The sequence below is a fragment of the Mercurialis annua genome, linkage group LG8 (assembly GCF_937616625.2).
Source record: "Mercurialis annua linkage group LG8, ddMerAnnu1.2, whole genome shotgun sequence".
In the NCBI taxonomy this organism is placed as follows: Eukaryota; Viridiplantae; Streptophyta; class Magnoliopsida; order Malpighiales; family Euphorbiaceae; genus Mercurialis; species Mercurialis annua.
Genome location: NC_065577.1, coordinates 38,569,312 through 38,596,513, shown reverse-complemented (window position 1 = coordinate 38,596,513; position 27,202 = coordinate 38,569,312). Strand labels below are relative to the sequence as shown.

General features: G+C 29.1%; 1 protein-coding gene and 1 pseudogene across 1 annotated transcript; both read right to left on the bottom strand.

Annotated features, from left to right (window-relative positions):
* Positions 1-4,876: 4,876 nt before the first annotated feature.
* Positions 4,877-11,602, bottom strand: LOC126660880 (beta-glucosidase 24-like). Its single transcript, XM_050354580.2, has 12 exons — positions 11,387-11,602; positions 10,455-10,524; positions 10,314-10,372; positions 9,722-9,800; positions 8,771-8,848; positions 8,016-8,103; positions 7,649-7,898; positions 7,451-7,563; positions 6,813-7,039; positions 6,604-6,693; positions 6,417-6,519; positions 4,877-5,544 (listed from the first exon to the last, which is right to left on the bottom strand). The coding sequence occupies exons 1-12, from the start codon at positions 11,555-11,557 to the stop codon at positions 5,289-5,291; spliced, it is 1,584 nt and encodes a 527-aa protein (XP_050210537.1). The 5' UTR covers positions 11,558-11,602; the 3' UTR covers positions 4,877-5,288.
* A 9,189-nt stretch (positions 11,603-20,791) lies between these two features.
* On the bottom strand, positions 20,792-26,419 carry LOC130014923 (beta-glucosidase 24-like; annotated as a pseudogene).
* Positions 26,420-27,202: the final 783 nt, after the last annotated feature.

The window sequence follows — 27,202 nt, the reverse complement described above, 5'->3', positions numbered from 1 at the left end:
AATTGTTAAAAAACAGTCACTAATTTATTAAGTTATTTTTAAGAAGGTCACTGTTTTAAAAAAATCATAAATTTATCTTAAATTACAAAACAAATAGTGAGTTATACGCCTTTGTTAAAAAAGGATACTGAATTACACATTTTTTTATAATTATGGCATACCACGTAGGATAAAATGTAAAAATTTAGTGTGTTTTATCTTGAGTGCCCGTGGAATAATTTGATAATTTTAATGATTGTTTTTTAACAATTTAAATTATAATACTTTTTTTATATTATTAGTATAATCCAGCGACACATAAAATTTAATATCCCATCAATTGTTTTTGTTATTGTAAATGTAGAGACTATGACCGAGTACTCAATTTCTGTGAGTCTGGGCCACTCTTATCGCATTTGATTACATCGAAATGTGAGTTTTGATCATATTTAAACCCTAGAAGATGACCATACTCTAAAGATTAATTTATTCTGCAATTTTGGCCAACTCTTCTATAACCAAACCTCTCCATCATGTTTTTTTTTTGACTATGAAGTGTTCTAAACGGATTCCAACTATAAAACGATATTTTTAAATCAGATTAATTCTCACTCAAATCGATTAGATCCTTTATGAGAAGTAAAGCTCTAACCTTAAATTTCAAACGGCTGCATATTTGAGTATATTTCGAACCGCGACCTCACTTAAGTCAGAAGAACGCCTTACCAACTCACATGCGCCTTGAAATTTCTCGCCATCATGTTCTGGCATTTACTCAAAGTTAGATAATTTACATGCACTTATTTTGATATTTTATAGTTAGTCTATAATTTTTTAATACAATATGTCTCACGCTTTATATTCTACTTGTGAAATAAAATACAACTAGAAGAGAATTTATATTTGATTATAGGGAAAGGCCAACGCCAAAACTAAAAAGTTTTATATATTTTAGGAATAGAGACACCGATAATGTTTTCAATGATAATCTAGGAGATGCTTGTAAACGTGTCGCATAAACCACCAGCCTATATAATGGGTAAATTCAAAGTTAGCCATCCAATCCGCACGACGGTTTCTTTCTCTATACGTATGCTAGATGAGAATAATCCAATCTCTAACCAGAAGGTTTCAAATGGCACTATAAAGGCTAGAATTACCATTAATAATTGTTTTTTTCTAGAATCAACTTAACTTCATTAATAATCCAAATCAGTTATATTAGTGAGATATCCAGGGAAGTGACAGAACTACTCATGATGAGCTGAAATGGAATGGGCTTTTTGCGCTAACAAATGCACAACCTGATTCAAGATCGCCTCACAAAAATAAAAACAACGTTACAGAACTGCTTTGCTAAATCTAGACAATCACCAAATGAAGTCCACATCCACAAGACTCAGATTCCTCAACTCTAACACAACCTCCACGGCATCTGATTCAAGAATAAGATTAGAGCTGCCCTTAAACCAGCTGAGAGCTTCCCTAATACCAATTGTCTCCTCCATTCTCAAACTTAGATTACCAAATATGAACCTGACAAGCACTGACCACAACACCCTGGCAATCTCTCACAACCACTCCAATACCGATGCCTTCATTTCTGGAAAAGACCGCTGCATCAATGTTTGCTTTAAGAAAACCTTGGGGAGGAGGGCACCAACTTATACTGGCATCACCTTTCACCGTACTAGCTACCTTGAGCTGACCCGCTGCTGAATGGGCAACTGCCCATGCCAAAACTTGAGAACTGGCAGCGGACAAAATTGAATCCACCGTCCCTATGCTATTTTTCCAAACATGGTTGTTTCTATGTAGCCACAAATGCCAACACAATGCATCAACCAAGACTTTGTCTTCCATCTGCATCTCAGTAATTTCAGCAACCAGTCTCCAACACTACTTCCCACCTCAAAGCTCAATACATTCACAACTCGCCAAACCTGAGACTCCACAGGATAAAAATAAAGAAAATGAGCCTCATTGTCACGCCCAAAACCACAAACAGCGCACTGGTTATACACGCAAACACCACGGCTTACAAGAGCTTCCAACGTAGGAAGAAAACTTTGACAATTCTCTAGAGAAAATTCTGAATATGGAGCGGAAGGGATAGATTCCAGATCAGATTCCAAAGCTTGTTTGGTTTCCCCTCCACGTCCCTAGTCACTGCTCTATAACAGCTACGAACTGAAAAATTCCCTTTGGTTTCAAACTTTCAAAGCCAACCATCGTCGACTTCATGAGAACTGGTTAATTAGATCTTGTTGTGTTATTCTAATCTAAAACAAGCATTAGAAGCATTAATTAGAATAACAAAAACTCTATTAATTAGATCTTGTTGTGCTATTCTAATTAATTCTCCTAATACTTGTTTTAGATGAGCTACCTAAAGCATCATCCTAGATTAATTAAGGCATTGAAAGAAGGTTAATTAATTGGATTAGGTTGATTAGAATCTTAATTGATATCACCATGAGAGTGGGTTAGAGATTAGAAAACCCTAAAGTTGATGTTTTAATTGTGAACTTGCTTGTTCATCTTGTTTAGTGCCACAAGAGTGGGTTAGGCGTGATAAGTAGGTTTGTGTTGCGGTTTTGTATCTCTTTGAGGCTCAAGAGAGCAGGAGATACGCATTAGGAACGCTCGATTCATATTATAGCCCTAGACCCAATTCCCAAAATTGCATGACCTAAGTGGAATATTGACCTCCACACCCTTTATCCATTAGTATCTCGTTTAATTTTTAATCGCTTTAATTGTTAGCAATTGTTAATTGGTTTGTTAATTGCAAGTTAGTTTATTTTAGTTGATTGGTTGATTGTTTAGTTGATTTAACAAAAATCCCTTTTCGTTGCTAAGCGAATTAGGATTGAAAAAAAAAATATTCTCACTTAACCTCTATCTTCGTGAGATCGACTTCGACTTATCGAGTACTACGAGTTGGCATTAGAGCGTGAGGGTTTTTATCAACACCGAGCATTATACTATGATTGTTGATTAAATTGTTAGACTAAGGTTGGAGTCTCGTTTTCCTCCGAGCATTAGTTTTATATAGGTTAATTGTTATACTATTGTTTATATGTTTTATCCGCGAGGCTTGCTACGGATTTCGGAGCTTCCACTCCCATTTCCTAGCACCGGCCACGATCTATGAAATTGGGTCGTGATAGAGACTTAATGAAAAGACAATTTGATTAATATTGGGGGATTCAGAAAAGATGAACAAACTTATATTCTTTGCGTCTATTTTGAACAATAGAGAGAAATTTAAATATATGGAATGTTCATTTTCTCTAATGTATGGTAGTGTCAAGGGTGTAAATTTGTTTTAAGTGCCTAAAGCGAACTTTTTTGGCTCTTTAATGAATACAAGAATATGTATCATCCCAATAACACTAGCGAGGGTAACCCAACAAGTTCCGGCAATAAAAAGTCAAATAAAAATTCCACTTAAATTTTAGAGACAAAATATAAGAAAGAAAGAAGAGAGAGTGGATGTTCATTCAATAAGAAAAATGAACTTGATATATATATTTTAATGAGATTATTTTAGAGGATGTAGACGAGCTGGACATATTAAAGTGGTGGAAGCTGAGTTTCGAAAGTTTTCCTATACTTTCAAGAATGTCATAAGACGTAATTGTTGTCCCGATATCTACCGTTGCACCAGACTCCACTTTTAGCACGGGTGGAAGGATTCTTGATGCATTTAGGATTTTTTTTAAGTTGAACGATTGGTTTGTGGTTAAGATTTGCTCCGAAAATCAAAGCAACCGCTATGTGTTGCAGAACACATTGATAAAATTGAAAATATTGAGAAGGTATTATTATACTATTGATTTTTACAACCACTTTTTTAACTAGAAATTTTATTGTGTACAATATATATTTAACTTTTGTATTTTCAGATTTGCCAAATGTGGGGATTAGGCCACCAAGTTCATCCAATAAGTAGGCGTTTTTGTTGTCGTTTTTCTAGTTTTTGCAGCCGGGAAAAAGGTGTATTGTTGTTTTCCCTATTCTATTTTTTTGCTATTTCTTGCTACTTTTTTATTTCTCATTTTTACGATCTATTTGTTGTTTTTATGTTGATATATTTTAGTTTCCGATATTGCAAATCTGCTTCTAAATTTGTTATTGTAAAAGAAGGTGTATTTCTATTTTTGAATATGTAGAGATGCTGTTTTCGAAGATGTAGCTATTGTTTTGAAAATTTTATTTCGAAATTTCACTTTGTGAATTTGTACTTTTGCATTTCAAGTTATTGAATTTCTATTTCTGCTTTTTAAATGGCTGAATTTGTATTGTTGCATAGAACTTTAAAGAATATTTGAATTTGTAATGTTGTTTATGAATATTTCTGAATTTGTAATGTTGTTTATGGACGGTGTTTTGAACTTCAAAGGTTTATGTATGTTATGAAAAAGAGCATATTAACTTGTGAAGAAAAAAAAACATATTTACTTGTGAGAAAAAAAAAACAGGTATGTTGGAAAAAAAACAGGTCTTTGTATGAATATTAGCAATTGTGAATCTATGAATATACAGGTCAAACCCAAATTCTTTAAACCTGATTGAGATATTAGGTTCGGTTCGATTCAATTATTAATAAATTTTAGTTCGGCTCGATTTTGTATAATTTCCTTTTGGTTCGGTTCAGTTCTGACATATTTCAAACCGAATCGACCGATGTACACTCCTAAACTAAAGTATCTAAATTAATTGGATATTCCTTTATGAACTATCCGACTCTATTTTTTTATAAATATTTTTGCCAAAACCATTCTTATATTTAGGATCCGTATCTATAAACCGCATCTAGTACAAAAATGCGATAAGTTATAGCTATATTACTTTCATTAAGAACTACCATTCTCATGCAAGTAGAAACTAATTTAAACAAAGAAACATAATATGGCTGAATTTCCATTAGATAGTGATTATCTAAACATCATTATTCATAATCGATATCTATCGATTATACTTGCCTCTCAGAGTAATTAGTGTTTCCAAACATTCTACATTGGAGAAATACTTAATTCATCCTCTCAATTGGATTGAAATTTTTTAAAAAAAAAAATTCACTATTTTTTGATAATTAAATTCATATTTATTCAATTTAAATCGTTCCAACTCCTTCACTCTTGCTTTGAGAGACTGGCAATTGAATCAATACCACAATTCAGGAGTTGAAATGACAAATGAATAAATTACGGGTTTAATTGTCAGAAAACAATGAAAATAATTTTTCTTGAGATTTAGATCCAAATTAATTGGTGAGTTTATTCTTGTTTTTTTTTTTCATTCTAGAGCTCTTCCATATCTTCGGAAGATGATGAATCATTGATTTGGGGCATAATATCGCATTTGGGTTCGCCACTCGAAGATTTATCTTTCAGAAATTGTTGAAACCAAGCAACCGAGAGTTTCGGAAGTCTTGGTAGGGTTTTGTTTGTTCGATCTATAGCATACAGACCGTATCGCAAAGTATAACCATTTGACCATTCGTAGTTGTCCATGAATGACCATGCAAAGAAACCTTGTACATTCACATTGTAGTCACTGTCAAAAATAGATTTCATTAATCAATTATCATAACTGCTGAAAAATCAATACCTAAATATGTATGAAGTAATAATAAAGAGACAATCATCTAAATAATTAATTTTATTTATTTATTCGATACTGTATTGTCCGATTAGTTTAGACTGAATTAAATAGAAACTATTAAAGTGTCAAAATTTTCTCGTAAGATTTTTGAAATTATTGTGTAACTTGTAGGGGAGGAATTAGATATTTTAGTAACGGGACTGAATTGTACAAAAAGGAGAGCTAGTTATAAAAAAAATGAAGGGATATTTTAAAACATGTCTCCCTCCCAGCCTAGAGGACTGGTTCCGGTCATGATACCTAGATGTCGAAGTTCCGACTAAGGAGAAATGAGTCTTTTTTATTCGATCCTAACCTCCGTCACTAAATTGTTATTTTAAATATGGTTAGATTTAAATTTATTTTATATTCATATACATTCCAACTCACTTATAATTAATTAATCATTTTCATTACCAATTAATAAATTAATCTCATTTATAATTAGTCACTTTTATCTATTACAATATTAATAATTTCAAGATAGTATCAGAGAAAGTTTCATCTGATTTTAATTTTTTTATTGCACTTAAAGGAAATATTAAAATGTCTTGCGTCTTTTAAATAGAGCAAATATAATAAATTTATAATGGTGTGTACGTAGTATATGATTTATTCAGCACGTAGATTCTTATAGTACTCTAACCTATTTATAATAAAACTATACTAAAATACAACTAAACCTATTTATAATTAATCTCTCCAACTTATTGATCAATTAATAATTCTAATAGAACTTTAGTAAATTTCTATGAAAAATGGTGTTAATATCACATCCAACTTACCAAATGGATCTAAGCACATTCCAAAGATGAGTTTTAAAATATTTTATCCTCCATATATCTTTAAGAGCTTCTTCTTGAGGAAGACCTTTCTCATCACTAAGTCCTGTAAATATATCTCAAATCAGTAAATTCTTAAAAAAAACTAATCAATTAGCTAATTAATCACTTTATATTAATAGATAATTACCAGTTTCTGTGATATAAATTAGTGGATTTCTATATGTATCTTTGGTATAATTTAAAAGGTATCGCAATCCATCTGGAAATATTCCATACCCTGCAAAGTAAGTAAAAATAAATTAATAATTAAATAAAAAAATTATCATTTTTTATTTAATTTATATATTTTGAAGGATGTTTAATTAATTTAATCATGGTTAAAAATAAATAACTTACTTGTCAAATTAACTCCACTATCAGTCATGTATCTAATATGATCTGGATTAGGATTAGCAGTATAATTGTCAGAAGCATAATTAGAATAGTAATAATTTAGACCAACAAAATCATATGATCCCTTCAGTAATTGAGATTGTCTCATTGTGAAATTGGGCAATCGATTTCCAGTAATTTCATTTTGCATTATCCTTGGATATTGACCATATGTCAATGGGTCCATAAACCTACAAAAATATAAATTTAGAGGTAAATAATAAGAGAGGGCATATTTTTAGTCAATTATATACATGACACAAATTTAAAAAAAATATGAAAAGTCTACTTGATAAAAAATTTCAATTCAGTTCAATATTTTAAAATATTTTAATGATGAAGTAGTCCATATTTATAGAAAAATTCATAAAATTTAAGGCAATAATTATTATTTTTTATAACAACATAAATAAATTGAATAAATAATTTTTTAAAATTTTATGTGTTCTTCTCAAATAGGGTCAAATCTATCATAAATATAAATATAAAGATACGAATATGCATTTTAATTACTTTCATCAATTAAATTTATTAAATTCATTATTTTTTAATTTACTTTATATAATCACAATTGTAAAATTATACATTAGACAAATACTCACCAGCCATATGCATAATCTAACTCTCTTTGGGCTGCTTCAGAATCAGCTACACTATTGGTTAAAGGCATAGGCCAAGACACATCTAGTGTGATTCCAATCTTGCCATTTTGTCCCTAAAACATAAATATGAGAAGAAAATCATATAACTAACAATTCTGTTTCCAATTCACGGAATAAGTAAAATTATCGTTCACGTACCATTTTTCTATAAATATGAACAGCTGCAGCATGTGCAAGAAGCATATGATGGCCGACGATATAAGGTTCAGTAGCCGAATCTCCGGCTAAACACGCTCTATTCACCCAATATGAACATCTGCCCGGAGCCATTATACCGGTGTCATAGCCATGTATAGTAAATATGTATGGTTCGTTCATAGTGATCCAATGTTTCACTCTGTCTCCAAATCTTTGAAAGCATAACTCTGCATAATCTTCATAATCAGACCTATTTAAAATTCACCTTATTAGAAATACATTCTCAATCTTGCTGTACTAAAACAGCAAAATATATTTAAATGTAAATTTCTAATCAACCCAAGTATTTGTGTATGTCTAAGCTTACACTATGTCTTGGCTTCTAAAGCCTCCATACTTGTCTTCAAGAACTTGGGGAAGATCCCAGTGAAAAAGTGTCACAAAAGGCTCAAGACCTACACTCATATATGTGAGTGACAAAGATTAAAATAAAATAAAAATAACTATCTGATTTTAATTTTTTAGATAGTTAGTTCTTAAGATGAAGAATCTTGTAAAATTCATCTTCTTTTAATATACTTCATCTAATAAAATCACATTTCAAATCACACCTTCTAATTAGAAAAAATTAAATTGAAGATCTTTATGGGTGGTGACTGATGAGTTATTATACTATTCTGTATTTTAAAATTCGATTTATAAATTAATAATGTTAAGTTTAGTTCAAATTTTATATTTGAATGGTTTAAATGCATTAAAAATCAAAAAAAATCGCGTGTTTTTGGTATTTAACATGAACTTTCAACTTTGGCATATTTAACATGATTTTTTCAATTTTACAATTATGTACCACGTTTGTGTTTTTTTATTCAAAACGGTGCCGCTTTATATTCAACACGGCCGTTTTACACCCAAAATAGTGTCGGTTTCATTATTGTAAAATTTTAAAAGTTCATGTATTTGTATGTCAAAATTAAAAGTTCATATTAAATACCAAAAATAAGTGAAAGTTGATGATGTTTTGTGCATTTAATCTTTTTTGAATTCATGAATTAAACGTTTCATAATGAATTTAAAAAAAACGCGCAAAAAATATAAACAGGAAAAGGAGATAATTATCACCATTGATTACAGCTTCATCGATGATTTTGTTATAAAATGCAATCCCTTCCTCGTTTATTCCATCTCTTATTCTACCACCTGCATTTAAAAAGTTTAGCCATTAGTACTAGAGGTGGCCACAGTTCGTAATCCGATGGTTCTGGTTCGGAACCACCGGGTTACGGTTCAAGAAATATTGAAACCGGCCCGGAACCGTCTAAGTGACGGTTCCATGACGGTTCAGAACCGGCCGGTTCCGGTTTCGGGCGGTTTAGAAAAAAATGTAAAGTAAAATTAAAATTTAATTATTAAATTTTTTAAAAAATAAAATAGAATTTGGAGATAATGTTACAAAAAATAATAAAATAGAACAATTTTTATCAACCAAAAAACTAACAAAAAAATATAATATATATCTTATCGCAATAATAAAATTATAATATAAAATTATAATATAATATAATATATATATATAATTTAAAATTAAATAATTGTTTATCGACGGGTTCGACTCTTGAACCGCCGGTTCCGATCCGAAACCGCCGATTCACAGTTCAAAATATTTAGAACCGGTCCGGAACCGCCCTGTCTACGGTTCCGAGCCGGTTTTAGTCCGGTTCCAAGTTTGACCGTTTTCGGGCCAAATTTTACTAGGCCAGTTCTAATTAGTACAAAATTTTATACAAGTCAAACAAAAATTAAATTCATCAAAAGCAAAAATATATATTAAATAATATTTTTACTGTACATGAGTTTTTATATCTGAGTTGAATTTTTTAATTATAATATAGAAAAAGAGATTTTCTTTTTAGTTTTTAATGAGTAGCTATCCTAAACCTTATTCATTCATAGATCCAATTAATCAAATGTTATAAAATCTTACATATTTGTTTTTTTTATTTTCTAACATCTGAAGTTTAGATCTAGGCATCTAGCTAATGTTGACTATTACAAAATATAATCAATACTTACTAGGTATTATTCTGGACCAAGAGATGGAGAATCTGAAAGCATTCATACCCACAATTTTACTCATCTTTGAAATATCATCCTGAAGCATACATAATCAAATCATGTTAATTTAACCATTAATGTTATATAGTTGTAACACATTTATTTACTGTATAATAAAGTGTATAATAAAGTGTGTATCAGCCTGTTCGATTTAAAAGTTAAAATTCGTTTTTTTTGGTAATAAAGTAAAGTTCGGTTTTGTTCAGTTTTTGGTTTAACCAAAATAAAAGAAAACCAAAGATAAAAAATAAAAACAGAAAATTAATAATATTAAATAAGAAATCAAATCTAACCTAAATCATAATTAACATATCGTATCTTTTAACTAGTTGAATATAGATGACAATAATATTATCTTAAAGGAAATTATCCGTATATAGTTTGAATTTTTGGTTTTTCAAAATGAAAAACCGAACCATACAATTTTTTTATAGATATATTAATAAATCAACCAAACCGGATATTTTTTAATTTGGTTCGATTTAATTTGTCGGTCAACAACGATATATATATATATATATATATATATATATATTTAAAAGTTTCATACTTTGTATTGATTGTAAAAGTCAACCGCGACATCCCCATTGCTGCCATCGACTATCCTTTCTGCAACATTAATTCAAATTTAAACAAAGTAATTATGCAACATTAATTCAAATTAAAAACAAAAAAATATAAAAGTAATAACCTGGGAAGTCATGGGCAAGTGTATCCCAAATGCTAGTCCCTCTGCCCTTTTTTCTTGCTTCACCTTCAGTCTAAATATATAAACATATTATATACCACCGAAGTTAGCATATTTTCTGACTTCAGTAATAAAATGCATTAAAACATATATCTATATATATATATTGAAAGGAAGCTTCTCAAATACTTCTAAAACTAGGAAATTTTATAATTATAAATATTAGAAAAATAATAATATTATCTGCCCAAAACTATATCGCATTTATCAAATATATCATAATCTTCATATTTTGCCCGTTTTTTTTTTTTAATAATTGGAGAAGGAAGAGCGCTTGTGGGATGATTTAAACTCACGATAACAGTTTATTATCCAGCGTTTACCATTCCGACCTTTATGAAGTACACCATCAACTTAAAGTTGATGTACCGCAATGATATACATACACGTGTATAAAATCTTTCCTACTTGGCATGTAGACCGTGATCTTATGTTCACTCCAAACTAGATGTGGATATTTTTGGCAACAAAGGCGAAAATAGCGGATCATAGTAGAAAAATTTAAAGATTATTGATAAATATGTTATAGTTCTGGTAAATTAATTCATTTTGTCTAAATTTTATAGATTTACTTTTCGGTTTTTAAAATATCTCATCAATATATGTAATTATACAATTATATATACTACAAAATGCATTAAAACCTACGTTGACTTTTTTTTTCTTCTTTCGAGTTTTGAAATACTACTGAAACTACGGAATTATATATTTATAAACTTCTATTGTAAAAGATATCATTTCATCTTCTGAGAAATGGAACTTCATTTAAAACACAAAAACCTTGAGCAAACATAAATTAATTTGCCCGTTTCGACATTTTCGAGCTTAAGCATTTCTGTTTACGCATTGTATAACTATAATATATACATATATACCTGATACGAAGACGTGGCGCTTCCGAAATAGAATCCGGCGGGGAAATAGCTACTGTCAAACTTAATAATGGGCACCGGACTTGAATCTTTGATTGACTCAGTAGAATGGAACGAGTTGGTTATGAACAAGATTAGCATTGCTAATAAGAGTGGAGAGCTTCTAATCTCCATAATGATGATTAGAGTTTAAGATTTTTGTTTTTGTTTGTATGTTTTAAGCTTTGTAACTTCTCTTTATATACACATATGCACACTGTTTGATTAGGGCTTAGGGCTTCCATGATGTTTTTGGGTAATTTGCGATCACGGTTCCTCGATTTTTCTCTCTTTCCTATCATGGTCTTGTTTCTTTGTTTCGTAATTGCAAAACGGGGTTAGGCTTAATCATTCAAAAATACCCTGTATTTTTGACTTTTTTGTTTATGCCTTCACCTTTTCAAATTCTCGATCTAGCCTATTTTTTAATTTTCAGATTCAGTTATAACTATTTGTTCAAATCATAGAGTGAAAACATGTTAAAATTTACTTTTATATTGTTTTATATTATTTCAATTTATACTTTTAGCATAAAAATTTCAAACATGAAATTTTATGAAGGGTATATTCAAATTTGTTGTCATTCCAATTTAAACAAATTGCACAATTGAAACTAAAAATTGATAAATTGAAAATTTTCAAAAGTACAGATATAAGAGAAGAAATTCAAAAAGATGAGGTCTTTTTTTTTTAATAATTAAGTGTTTATATCTATAAATTTTATCTTTTCGGCAGATATTTCTCTAAATAAAATTAAATAGTCCGATCCGCCAATATAACGAGTTGTGATAAGCATATATAAATTCAATTTTAAATTAATACAACTGCTATTTTGCCAAAAAAAATTCATCAATATTATGAAATTTCTCTTTTTTCAAAAAAATTAAAGTAATGAAGTAAATCGACGTGGGATCAATTAGAATTTTGATATAATTGTCACAAATGTAATTGTTGTCTCTCTTTTCATATATTTTTTTTCCATTTTCTCTCCTTGCTTACTTTGAATTTAGGGTTCCCCTCTTCCCAATTTCGTCTCCCAATTTCTCCCTTTCTTTGAAATATGAGTGTTCAGGTTAACTTAACTTGCTGAATTTGGATTCTTCATTTTATTTCTTTTCCTCTTTGGTACTGTGTATTTTCTAGCTTAGGGCTTTTCTTTTTTGTGCCTTATTCAAATTAGGGTTTCTGTGTTTGTTCAACTGCCCTAATTTTCTTTTGATTTGTTATTAAATTGGATTGGATGAAAAAACGGATTTGGATTATATGTGATGTGTCAAAAATTTAATCAATTTGACGGATATTAAACTCTCTGGATCATTCAAATTTCAGGAAATTTCAAAAAGGTCATTAAAGTCGATTTTCTTATAAAGTGATCACTGAACTATATCTTTTATTATAAAAATATTTCTATTGTTACGAAAAAACACTAAACTTTTTGTGAACTACAAAAAAATCATTGAATTATTCCTTTTATTGCAAAAAGGTCACTGAACTATGTTTTTTTTTTGTAATTTTGACTTGCCACGTAAGCAAAAATGTTAGGTTTTTACGTCGTTTTATATGGGTGAACCCTTTTGTAATAAAAGATATAATTCAGTGACCATTTTGTAAGAAAATTGACTTTAGTTATCTTTTTGAGATTTCTTGAGATTTGAGTGACCCAGAGAGTTTAATATCCCAATTTGACACTATCTGGCTTGCCGCTTGAGCTAATTAATTATTAATTATATTTTTTTTAATAATTAGAAAAAAAGAAATTTATAAAAGAACTTTCACCCGCGGCGCTTTTATCATTTGGACTATAAGTTATCGATATTTACTGATTAGAAAATAAATATAATTGCAATAAACTTTTTAAATTTGGAGAAAATTTTAAAAAGTAAAGGATTAAGTGATTATAGTGGATATTAAACTCCCTGGTCAACACTACTAAAAAACAGGCGAATAGCGACGGACGTTTGCGACGGATCACAAATCCGTCGCTATTTTATAACATTTGCGACGGAAATAGCGACGGAACTGAGTTCCGACGCTGAAATAACTTAACGACGGACAGTCTGTCGCTATTCCGTCACCAAGTTGGCGGGAACATGGCGGGAAGACTTGGCGCTGGTTTTTGGTGCTGAATATATATATTGTACTTGTTAAATATATTTGGATTAAATCTTTAAGTATATAAGTTGTGTAGACTTGACGTTTGTATACTTAATTAGATTGAAAGTGTTTGTTGTTTGGGTTATATATTGTAATTTTCTTGCAGGATTTCCCTGAAAAATGGGTGATGCTCATATTATAAAAGAAATGCTGCCGAAATTTCGTTAACAATTTGAATTACTTTTCATATGTTATGCTTTTTTATTTGTCATTAACCTGAACTGATATGTTTTTTAACTGTTTTGCAGGACGCTATTGCTGAGAGGCTGGCTGCTGCGACTCAGTCGCCGACCGGAGAGGGTAGCTCGACGAGTCCAGCTGAGGTGGATGAGACCCAACTGTTTCTGGACATCGAGGGTGTCAATAAGAAGCACCGCGTGTACGGTTTAGGGTCGGCGAGTAGCAGGTATGCGGCCCCCAGTAGCAGCAGGGCGCAGCGAGGCAGCTCTTCTAGGTCGACACATCTTGCGGACGAGGACATCGAGCGCCGTGTGCAGACAGGCATTCAGGAGGGCCTGCGAGAGGTTGAGCAGAGGTTAGCGGAGCAAAATCGTCAACAGCTGGCAGAGCAACGGCGTGAGCACCAAGCGGCAATGGCCCAGCTTATCCGAGAGGAGATAGCAAGGATGATGCCTAATCTTCCTCCAGAGTATCAGCCACAGTTTCCCGCTCCCCCACCAGACCGTGATGACACTACAGATTTGTAGTGTCCTGTTAGATTAGGATTCAGAACTAATTATGTATTTTTTTCTTTTAGACGACGTTATGTGTATTTTGATATTTATCTATATATTCAGTGTCAAATTTCTATTAATTGTTATCCGTAAATGAATTTTAATTACTGTATTTACCGGATTTGAAACGACAGGGAAAAAAACTGCGAAAAATGGCATAAATCTGCCGAAAAAACATAAATTGGCGACAGATTTTAATTATTGGCGACGGATAAATCCGTCGCCAACTTGCCAAATAAGAGACAAACTTGGCTACTTTGGCGACGGACATAATCTGTCGCTAGATTTCTGGAGTTGGCGACGGATATATCCGTCGCCAAACGTGCCCAGTCTGTCTCCAAATTGGACAGTTTAGCGACGGATATATACGTCGCTAAGCCGTCGCGATTCGGTCTCAGCTTTGGTCTCAGCTTGAGACCATTTCGCGACGGTTTCTGGTGAATTTAGCGACGGGTTATCCGTCGCTAAATCTGCCACGGAATACAATTTTGGTCGCTAATTTGTTTTGCGACCAAAAATGTTGCGACTGACAGAGTCTGTCGCAATTCCGTCGCTAACAGCAGTTAGCGACGGAATGTGGGGCATTAGCGACGGATTTATCCGTCGCTAATGCCCTGTTTTCTAGTAGTGCAAGTCTCAGGAAATTTCAAAAAGGTCACTAAACACAATTTTCTTACAAAATGGTCACTGAACTATACCTTTTTTTACCCATATAAAACGACGTAAAAACGTAACATTTTTGCTTACGTGGCAAGCCAAAATTACAAAAAAAAAAACATAGTTCAGTGACCTTTTTTTAATAAAAGGTATAATCCAATGACTTTTTTGTAATACACAAAAAGTTTAGTGTTCTTTTTGTAACAATATAAATATTTTTGTAGTAAAAGGTATTGTTCAGTGACCACTTTGTAAGAAAATTGACTTTATTGACCTTTTTGAAATTTCATGAGACTTGAGTAACTCAGGGAGTTTAATATCCGATTATAGTTAAAGAATGCAACTATTTCAATTTTAAAAGTAAAAAATTGTTAAAAAGAATAAAAAATAATATTTATTTTGGTGAGTCGTCGATCATTTATTAACTCACCAGTCTTTCCTTAAAAAATTGATGTTGCATTGTCTGTCTACGCTTATAAAAAAGGCTTAATCACCGAAAACCCCCCACCTTTTAGCCCCTTTTCAAATGCACCCTGACGTTGCAATTTTGTCAGTTGCACCCTAATTCGCATCTTTGGTTTTCAATTCCAACCCCAAGTATTTAATTGGTCTTTTTTTCATTTGAAAAAAGTTAAAATAAGTCATCCATTTTTAACTTTTTATGTGGAAAAGAGTTCAAACGAGTACTTTATAAGGGTTTTTATGAATTTTTCCCGAGTGAAAAAAGTCCAATTTGATTTTGAGGTGGAATTGAAACCTAAAGGTGCGAATTAGGGTGCAATTGACAAAATTGCAACGTCAGAGTGCAACTGAAAAGGGATTAAAAGTGAGGGGTTTTTTTGGTGATTAAGCCTATAAAAAATTGATTATTAGCAAACTAACATGACATACCAAATTGTTGAAATAAAAAAAATAAAGAGTAAGTATGAGTTTTGATTCCATTAATGAGTTGACTTGCCCGTCTTTTTAAAATAAGTAAATAATTGATGTTCTATTATAGAGTTTCACTTACATTTTTCTTAGAGTTCGATTTTTAGAAATATATTTAAAGGTGGTCTAATTATTTAAAAAAACTCTCAACTTATAATATTTTTTCGTTTATATCCTGACCTAGGAAAAAATTCATTTGTATTTTTTTTTTTGATTTTTCATTTTCGTCTCTACCTTAAAAAGCTAATTTGACCTTTTTTCATTTAGAAAAATATATTCAAAATGATCCTTTATATTTAGTTTATATTCTAATTAAATATTAATATTATTAATCATTTATAATGTTTAATTTCATCCTTTAATTAATTTAAAATTTTTAAGGTAGAGATGAAAACGAAAAATCAAAAAAAGGGTACAAATGAACTTTTTCCTAGATGAGGATATAAACGAAAAAATGTTATAAGGGAGATTTTTTTAAGTAATTAAGCCTAATTTAAAATATAGTGTTAAATAGACACACGAAAATGCTGATTTATTTTAGCGATCGAGCCTAAATATTTCTGTATAATCACACTAAACAATTTACAAACTAAAAGTCTAAAACAAGGCGAAGTGTGTAAATGATTGTTACTTAAAAAAATAAATCAAAATCAAAAAAAGATTTTGTCAAGATTTTGTTTTAAAAAAAAGATTAGTTTATTTTGTTTTATTAACTAAGCACAATCCACGTTGAGTAGTAGATTAAAGAAGTATTAATGCAGTGGAGATAGATCTTTAATTTATTACCCTTGCACATATCACGGCAAGGAAATATTTATGGTCATTAGGTTTCGTATCCACTTGGCAAACACTACCACGTGACATTTATTATACTCCCTCCGTCCCATTTTAGAAGTCCCATTTGACTTTACACACAGATTAAGAAAACATTAATTATTCTTGTCTTTTCATGTTTTTTCATGTTTTGCCCCTATTAATGATAGTGGAATATTCCATAGAACTCTTTTAAGATAACTAAAATAAGGGTAAAATAGGGTATTCAATGGAAAAATATTCTAAAAATAGTAATGGGACATTTTAAATGGGACATCCCAAAATGGAATATGGGACTTCTTAAATGGGACGGAGGGAGTATACTTTTGGTAATGATTTATGGCCAAATCCATTTTAAAATCCATATACTTTTATCTTTTTATTTATCTAGTCCTTTTTAAAAAAATTATATTCCTTACGTTCCTGTATTTTACAAATTTTATTTAAATTTTTCTTTTTAGACGAAATCACCACATGTGTGTTCAGTTTTCGTTATCGTTATCACATAAAAAATGATTAAGTGAACGTTAATTAATAGGCTAAGTTTTGTTACTTAATAGGTTCCTTTACTTTCAATTTTTTATTAATAGGATCCTTATATTTTTAATTTTTTTTATCTAGTCCTTTTACTTTTAACTTTTTTAATTTGGTCCCTCTTTATGTTCGGCCTCACGCGAGTGTAGTGCACACTCTTTTGTCATCCGAAAAAGAACTTAAAATTTTAAAATAAATTAAATATAGGAATTAGATAAAGATAAAATTTTAAAAAAAGAACCAAATAAATAAAAAATAAAAATACATACGACATAAGAAGGGTTTAGCCATGATTTATCATAATATATAGATAGTTGCATAGTTGGATTAACTTTAAATATTCTGCATTTAATTAAGGTTGAATATTTAAAAAAAGTTAAATGTTTTACATATTTATATTTTAAGTGAATTTTAAAGTGTGTGTGTGTGTGCGCGCGCGCGCGTGTGTGTGTGTGCGTGTGTGTGTGCGCGCGTGTGTGTGTGTGTGTGTGTGTGTGTATATATAAACAATAAACACATGATTCATATACATATAATGATAATAATAAATATAAAAGTGTATTAACAAGAAAAATGCTATTTAATCCAACACATTTAATCCATCTTATTGTACCGACTTGCGTGGCATGCTTCTATTTGCCCAATTCCTATTCAAAAGTGTATATTTCAATTTTCCATTTTAAATTGATCCATTCGTTGTTGCCACTTCAGGCTATACAATAAGATAAATAAAATTTGTTGGGTTGAAAATCATTATTTCAACAGAAAACACTTTCATTTATGAATAAAAATACTATTTTTTAGTTATTAAAAATATTTCATAATACTAATCATTAATACTTCCATATAATTTAAAATTCCCTCTGCATCTTCTTAATTTTAACTATTAGAAATCTTCTCCAATTCTAATCAACCATTTAATTTTATTTAATCTTAAGCAAATTTAAAATATTATAATTTATGGATGGGGACAAGTCTTTCTATATGTATAAATTTATTAATATAATTAGAAAAATTAGAAAAAGTCACACGCAACGATCCCAAATATAAATAATTCATAATTAATTGATAAATTAAACATCTATACTTTAACACACACACACACACACACACATATATATGTAGGGTTAATATTAAAAAAATTCACGAACTTTACATTTTTTCTCATTTTAATCACGCAGTTTTAATTTTCTCATTTTCATGCATAAACTACCATTTTTTTTCAAATTCATGCACGGTGCTGAGGTGTCATGGCTCCATTGGTGTAATTCGCTGAGGTGGAGGTCATTTTACACCAATGAATGAATGCCACCTCAGCACCGTGTACGAATTTGAGAAAAAGTGGTAGTTCGTGTATGAAAATGAGAAAATTTAAACTGCGTGATTAAAATGAAAAAACGTGTAAAGTTCGTGAATTTTTTTGACATTAACCCATATTTATCATATAAAATTTATATTTTTATATTTATTATTATAAATAATAAATTTAAAAAAACATATAATTAATTACTATATTAATTAATCATATATATAACACTAAAAACTGAAATAAATAAATTAAGAGCATAATTTTATATCAATAATATCAAATAATTAATTATTGACGAACATATTTGAATTAAATTTTGGAGGTTAGAAGAAATGGATAAACAACATCTTATGAAACTAATAGATTTTATTATTTACCACCTTTGTATGATCATATATATTGATTTATTTTTATTATTGGTTCAATTTTAAATTTTTATATTCAAATAATATCAAATATAAGTGACCTTGGATGTGAAAAAAAATCACATATAACAATTTCAAATATAAAATCAAAATACATATATAATTAAAAAAATCAATTCAACAATCTCAAATATAAATTATAATATATAACTATCTAAAATAAAAATAAACTTATAAACCGCGTACAACGTCCGACAAACTAATTTTCTATAAAAGTTAAACCAGTAATTGCACTTAATTATTTGAGCAATTTGGATTAAAAATTAAAAGTTAAATTAATTAATTAAATTTAAAACTCTAAAATTTTGATTAAAATTATAAATATATTAAGAAGTTTACTTTTTTTTTTAGCAAACTGACTTGCTCCTCTTTTGCATGCTATTATTTAGGCTTAATACATCATTTGACCTCTAAACTATACACTTTTATTCTCTGAGACTCTTAAACTAATTTGATATTTTATTGGACCTGTTAACTTTATTTTTTGTTCTATTTAACCCGTCAACTGCAACTTTTTTGCCGATCTGACCTTTTTCCTCCAACGTAGCAAAAGCGCGTGTTTTCAAACGCTTTAAAGCGCGTGAAGGATAATTAAAAAGCATAAATTGTTTTATTGAACACACGAACTACACTATTTTGTTCTATTTGACCCCTGAATTTATTTTATTTTCCTATTACACCTTCAAACTTTTAATTTTTACCCATTTAACCTTCTCCAAAATACAATTATTTAATTTTTATCCATTTAATCTTCTAGAAAAATAAAATAATATTAAAATTTAGTCACATAATTACATAATATAACTTCTTGTACATGTAAATATTTGTTTACATTTCAATAATGATAAATGAAGTTTGTCTGTTTTTAACGATATTATAAAATATATAAATTTACTATACTGTGATAATATTAAAAAAAGACTAAATTTTTTAAAATATTATATTTTTTAGTGTGTTTCACGAATTTCCAATTTTAATACGCCAGCTTTTAATTTTTTGCAATTTCAAACTTTCAAATCAATTCTGAATTTTTAAAATTTGTGTTAAAATTGGATTAATATATTTTTTGACCCATAAACCCTACCCTTTTATTCCCTATAACCTCTAAACTATTTTAGTGTTCCATTGAACCTCTTAACTATTTTTTTTATTCTATTTAACCCCATGTCAGAAAAGTCATGTCAGCAATTTAACCACGTCATCGCGCGTGGTTTGCACATTCCGTGTGAGGGGTTAAATAGAATAAAAAAAAGAGTTAAGAGGTCCAAAAGAAAACGAAATTAGTTTAGAGGTCGCAGAGAATAAAATGGTATAGTTTAGAGGTCAAATTATGTATTAAGCCCTATTATTTAGAACTAATTTAGATTTATCAAAGGGCGGAGTATACATGACTGCCATTCTATTGCAACAAAGCTTATTTACCTTTCCCATAGAAGAAAAGAGCAGTATTTTACTATCATGCTCGATTTTCATAAGGCGTTCAACCGTGTTTCTTAACAATTTATTCTGGATATTCGTGATAAAATGAAGTTTAATGGGAAATGGATTTATTACATGTTCAGTTCTTCTCAGCTTTCAGTCCTAATTAATGGGAGTTCATCTAATAATTTTTTTCATGGAGAAAGAAGTGCGACAAGGTAATCCCTTATCGCCTATATTGTTTGTTATCGCAGCCATGCCAAATTCAACTAAATCAAAACCAAAAACTTGGGCAAGGCTTGATAGGATTTAGGTTAATAGCTCATTCCAAAATCAAAATCCTATAATCCAAGTTAACATTCAAGCTGAGAAGAACTGAGCATGTAATAAATCCAAGTTAACACTACAATTCAAGAGTTGAAATTACTCAAATTCGATAAATTATGGTTTTAATTGTCGAAAATATTAAAAATATTTCTTTTTTGAAATGTAGATCCAAATTGATGGATAAATTGACAATTTGTCCATTCTACAGCTCTTCCATGTCTTCTGAAGTTGATGAATCTTTGATTTGGGGTATAATATCGCATTTGGGTTTCCCACTGGAAGATTTATCTTTTAGAAATTGTTGGAACCAACTGACTGAAAGTTTGGGGAGCCGATTTAGGGTTTTGCTGGTGCGGTCTATAGCATACAAACCGTATCTCAAACTATAACCACTTGACCATTCGTAGTTATCCATGAATGACCAAGCAAAGAAACCTTGTACATTCACATTGTAGTCGCTGCCCAAAATAAATTATCAATTTTTATAACCGTTAAAAAACGATATTCAAAAAAATTAAAAAAAAAACGGATTTTGTAGTAATTGTATTTAAATATCCGACATTATTTAAATATAAAACATTTAATTGATTTATAATATTGCGGAATGAATCATCTAAATAAGATTTAGTTATCTTATTAATATTGTTATCGTCCGACCACTATTCCAATTAATACTGACGAAATTGAATATATAGAACACGTTAAAACTACAGTGTTTTCTCATTTTTAAAGCTATTCCACATTTGAGTCGCATTTATAATTAATCACTTTCATCCCCCCTATTGATAAATTAATCCCACTTATAATAATCACTTTCGTCATTAATTAATTGATAATTTCAAAAAAGTAAAGAGCAAGCTTGATATGTACATTCATATAAAAAAGTTTGATACAAATATTTTTAATTTAATTTATGTCATTATGGTTGAAAATAAATAGAAAAATAGTAATAGATTTATAACTATAACTAATTAATGAATAAATTCAGCATGTAATTCTTACACTGATATATTTATAATAAAACAATTCTAGTAAATCTATTTATAATAATCTCTCCGTCCTATTAATCAATCAATTATTTCAATTTAACTATAGTAAATTTTTGTGAAAAAATAGTGTTAAAATCGCATCAAACTTACCAAATAGATTTCAGCACATTCCAAAGATGAGTTTCGAAATATTTTATCCTCCATATATCATTACGAGCTTCTTCTTGAGGTACACCTTTTTCATCACTTAGTCCTGTAAAATATGCTCAACTCTATACATTTCAGAAATAATAATAATAATAATAATTAACAAAATAACCACGATTATTACCAGTTTCCGTAATATAAATTACTGGAGGATTATAGGTATCTTTGGTATAATTTAAAAGATATCGCAATCCATCTGGAAATATTCCATACGCTGCAAGTAATCAAATACATTTATAATTAAATTAATAAAATGTTATCAATTACTTTATTTAATTATGGTTGAAAATTAACAACTTACTTGTCAAATTAACCCCACTATCAGTCATGTATCTAATATGATCTGGATTAGGATTAGCAGTGTAATTGGCAGAAGCATAATTAGAATGATAGTAATTAAGACCAATGAAATCATATGATCCCTTCACTAATTGAGACTGTCTGAAAGTGAATTTGGGCAATCGATTTCCAGTAACTTCATTTTGCATTATCCTTGGATATTGACCATGGGTCAATGGGTCCATAAACCTACAAAATATATAAATTTTGTATATTGGATCATCATATGTATTTATTTAAAGGAATTGTTTTTATCTTGACCAAGTTCAAGAAATTTTTACATCCTTAAATTGTGAATGAATTTCATAATTTAGAGATAGTATAACTTTTAGACAAAATAAATTGTTATATTTACAACTAGGTTAAATTTAATAAATAAATTATCTTTCATGATATATATTTGATAAAAGTATTGTAGTTTTGGATATTATAAATTCATCTTCTCTAATAAAAAATTTCTAATATGATATACTCACCAGCCATACGTAAAATCCAACTCTCTTTGAGTTGCTTCGACATCAGCAACACTATAGGTTAAAGGCATAGGCCAAGATACATCTAGTGTTATTCCAATCTTGCCATTTTGTCCCTATAATAGTAACAGAAAGTAAAATTTATACCGGTTTTGCTTTCGATTTACGGAATAAGTAAAATTAATATTCGCATTCGCATACCAGTTTTCTGTAAATATGAACAGCTGCAGCGTGTGCAAGGAGCAGATTATGGCCAACAATGTAAGGCTCAGTCGCCGAGTCACCCGCTAAACATGCCTTACTCAACCAATATGAACATCGGCCTGGGGGCCATTAAACCGGTGTCATAGCCATGTATAGTAAATATATATGGTTCATTGATAGTGATCCAATGTTTCACTCTGTCTCCAAATCTTCGAAAACACAATTTCGCGTAATCTTCAAAATCAGACCTATTTAAAATTCACCTTATTATATATATGTATATATTTTTAACCTTACTATAAAACAGTAAATTACATAGGCAAAAGAATTTTGGTCTTTTTATCAAATATATATTTTTTAAAAAAAAATTAGAAAGTCTAATCTATTAAGTTTGCAAATTGGAAAAATATATTCAGAGCGTGCATAGTAAGAAATTCCATAGCTCTGATTGAATTGGAGTTTGAATATATTGTCCTAACATGTAAAATTGGCGGAGCTTAATATTTAATTTTTTTTATGAGAGATATATTTGATAAAATGATCAAAATTATAAATACAGAAAAATATTTTTCCGAAAATATACAAATTAAAATCTCTCATCAACCCTAAGATTTATGTGTATATCATGCTTACACTATGTCTTGGCTTAAAAAGCCCCCATACTTGTCTTCAATACCTTGAGGAAGATCCCAATGAAAAAGAGTGGCAAAAGGCTCAAGACCTACGTACATGTACGTGAGTAACACAACAAGAAAAATAAACATATAATAATTATTTAGTGTAATTTTTAGAAAGCTATTTAAAAATAATACATAGATTTTTAATCTTCTCAATAGAGAAATGACTATAAATAATTTTTACTTAAAACAACACATCACCATTTAAGGTACTATTTGGATCAAATTTTAGATGAAGAATTTTACAATAATTTATCATCTTTTACTATACTTATTCAAAATTGCATCTTTTAATTGAAAAAGAAAAATTAAATTCATAGTTTTTATGAGTGATGAATTATTGTTATATTCTATTATTTCAAAATTAAATTTATATATTCAATTATTTTAAAATTATATTTATATATTCATAATTTTATATTAAATTTTATATTATAATCTTTAAATTCACGAATTTCACATTTCATGATGGATTTTAATAATCGTTTATACAAACCGTTTTTTTAAATGAATAAATAGATAAATATTGACTAGTCACGAAATTCTAAATAGGAGAAAATGAGAAAATTATCACCATTGTTTATAGCTTCATTGATGAATTTGTTGTAAAATTCAATTCCTTCTTCGTTTATTCCATCTCTTATTCTACCACCTGAATTTAAGAAGTTTATCCATTAGTACAAACTTGTATTCAAGTCAAACTAAAATTAAACTCATCGAAATTAAAAATAAAAATGTATTAGATACATAATATTTATATACTTTATATTAATAAATTAAAATTAATGAGTCGAAAAGTCTATTTTTAATAATTATAACAATTTTGAGATATTGTTAAAAGTTAATGAGTAGTTATGATGGGAATTTTTTACCTAAACCTAATTCATGTTATATTCATGGATTCAATCAATCAAATGTTAAAAACATTTATGTATTATTCAATAATTATAAATTTTCTAAATCTGATTAGTTCAGATCTTGAATAAAGTATGACCCTAGCTAATGTAATTGGTTATTACAAAATGTAAATACTTACTAGGTATTATTCTAGACCAAGAGATGGAGAATCTGAAAGCATTCATACCCACAATTTCACTCATTTTTCTAATATCATCCTGAAACATAAATAATCCAACAACGTTAATTTAACTACTAATATAATAAATTAACACAATAATCTACCATATATTAGGAGTGTGCATTGGTTGATGTGGTAATGAAAATATCAATAACATTCGGTTTTTTAGATAAGAAAAACCAAACAGAATTAAAGAGTAAATTTCAGTTCCATTTGGTTTTCGGTTTAACCAAACTATAAAAATAATTAAAAAAAATAAAGATAAAACAAATTAATAGAAATACAAAATAAAGCTAATTTTATATTATATAGCACGACTACTTGAACAAATTTGAAGAAAACTCTATTTTTAAGAATATAATATTATTTTAAAGAAAATAATATTATATATGTAGTTTGTTTGTTTTTTTTTTCAAAATCAAAAATTAAACCCGATTAAACTAAAACTAAAATATTTATAATTTATAATAAATCAACCAAATTGGCTATTTTTGATTCGGTTTTTGATGCACAACGACTTAAAGAATTTCATACTTTGTATTGATTGTAAAAATCACCCGCGATATCTCCATTGGTGCCATCGAATATCCTTTCTGCAACATTAATTCAAATCAAAACAAAGTAATAAGCATTAATTTTATAGATTAATTAGTCTAATTATTTGACAAACAAAGAAAAAGTGAAAAACAAAAATGAAACCTGGAAAGTCATGGGCAAATGTATCCCAAATGCTAGGTCCTCTGCCCTTTTTTCTTGCTTCACCTTCAGTCTAAATATATAAATATAATATACCACCAAAGTTATCATTATTGTCTGACTTTACTATATATAAATATTTATTGCAAGGAATCTTCTGAAATACTTATAAAATTACAATTATAAATATCAGAAAAAAATAAATTTATCGATCCACAACTACAACTCGTTTGTTAATACATCATTATCTTTAAACTTTAGTTGTTTGGTCTATTATTTTTTTGAACTTTTGTGAAATATACCCACAACAACTTAGAATTGACGTAGTATTAATATTATACGTCCACGTACGAAATGTATTCTACTTAATATACATAACATTGCGTTATGTCAATTTCAAATTAGATATCTATATTGGCAACAAAAGCAAAAATGATGGATATCATAGTGGCAAAATTTCAAAATTATGGTATATTTAGCAAATGTACCATAGTTCTAGATTGATTAATTAATTTTATCAAAATATAGTAGAACTTCTTTTCAGTTCTGAAAATATCTCATCAATACTATGAAATTCTATTAGTATAAATGCTATAAAATGCATTAAAATCTATGTTTTGCCTTTTTTTTAAGCTTCAAAAATACTTATGAAACTACAAAATTCTATAACTATAAATTATTATCGTAAAAAATATCATTTCATCCTTTAAGAAATGGAACTTCATTTTAAAACAAAAAAACTTTCAGAAAACATTATTACTCCATGCCATCTCAACATAATTTTCGAGTTTCGACATTTCTGTTTCCGCATAATGTAGCTATATTATATAAATATATACCTGATATGAAGACGTAGCGCTTCCGAAATAGAAACCGGCAGGGAAATAGCTACTGTCAAACTTAATAATGGGTACAAGACTTGAATCTTTGGTCGACTCAGTAGAATGGAACGAGTTAGCTATGAACAAGATTAGCATTGCTAATAAGAGTGGAGAGCTTTTAATCTCCATAATGATGTTTAGAGACTCAGTTTTTTTTAGTTTTTGTGTGTTTTAAGCTTCGTAACTTCCCTTTATATATACATAACATATACTTACTGTTTGATTAGGGCATCCATGCTGTAAACATGTTTTTGGCTAATATGCTATGACGGTTCCTCAACTTTTTTCTCTTTTCTATCATGGTCTTTTTTCTTTGATTTATTAAAATTAAATGACAAAATGAATATAAATATCTAAAACATTTAACCTTTTAGCAGATATATCTCTAAAAAAAGTATTTGCCAATTTGACAAGTTATAACAAATGTATTTAAAATTCAATTTTATCAAAATTATAAAGTGTTTTTTTTTTCTATTTACAATAATCAACTAAATCCATGTCGCATTAGTTAGGATTTGGATATAATTTTTCCAAATATAATTATTGTTTCTCTTATCAATTTTTTCTTTTCCTTTTTCGCTCCTTGCTTACTTTGAATTTAACTTTAATTGCTGAATTTGGATTTTTCATTTTATTTCGTTTCCTTTTTTTGTACTATAGTTTCTAGGCTAGGGCTGTTTTGTGTCCTATTCAAATTAGGGTTCTGATGTTTGTTGAACTACCCCAATTTCCTTTTGATTTCTTCAAATCTTAGAGCTTTGGTCGATGTTGATATTATTTTTGGTTTTGGTGTTGTGAAGTTGGGAAAAATAGCAAATTTGACATTATTTGGCATAGCCACTTACCAATTAGAAAATAATTACAATTGCAATAAATTTAAAATTTGGACAAAATTAAAAAATTAAATATTTGATAGTAATTAATAAAAAATATA

Coding starts and splice junctions, on each gene's coding strand:
- LOC126660880 (XM_050354580.2), bottom strand. CDS start 11,557: ATGGAGATTAGAAGCTCTCCACTCTTATTAGCAATGCTAATCTTGTTC. Junction 10,373..10,454: donor ACTTGCCCATGACTTCCCAG/GTTATTACTTTT, acceptor TTAATGTTGCAG/AAAGGATAGTCGATGGCAGC. Junction 7,899..8,015: donor TTTAGAAGCCAAGACATAGT/GTAAGCTTAGAC, acceptor AATTTTAAATAG/GTCTGATTATGAAGATTATG.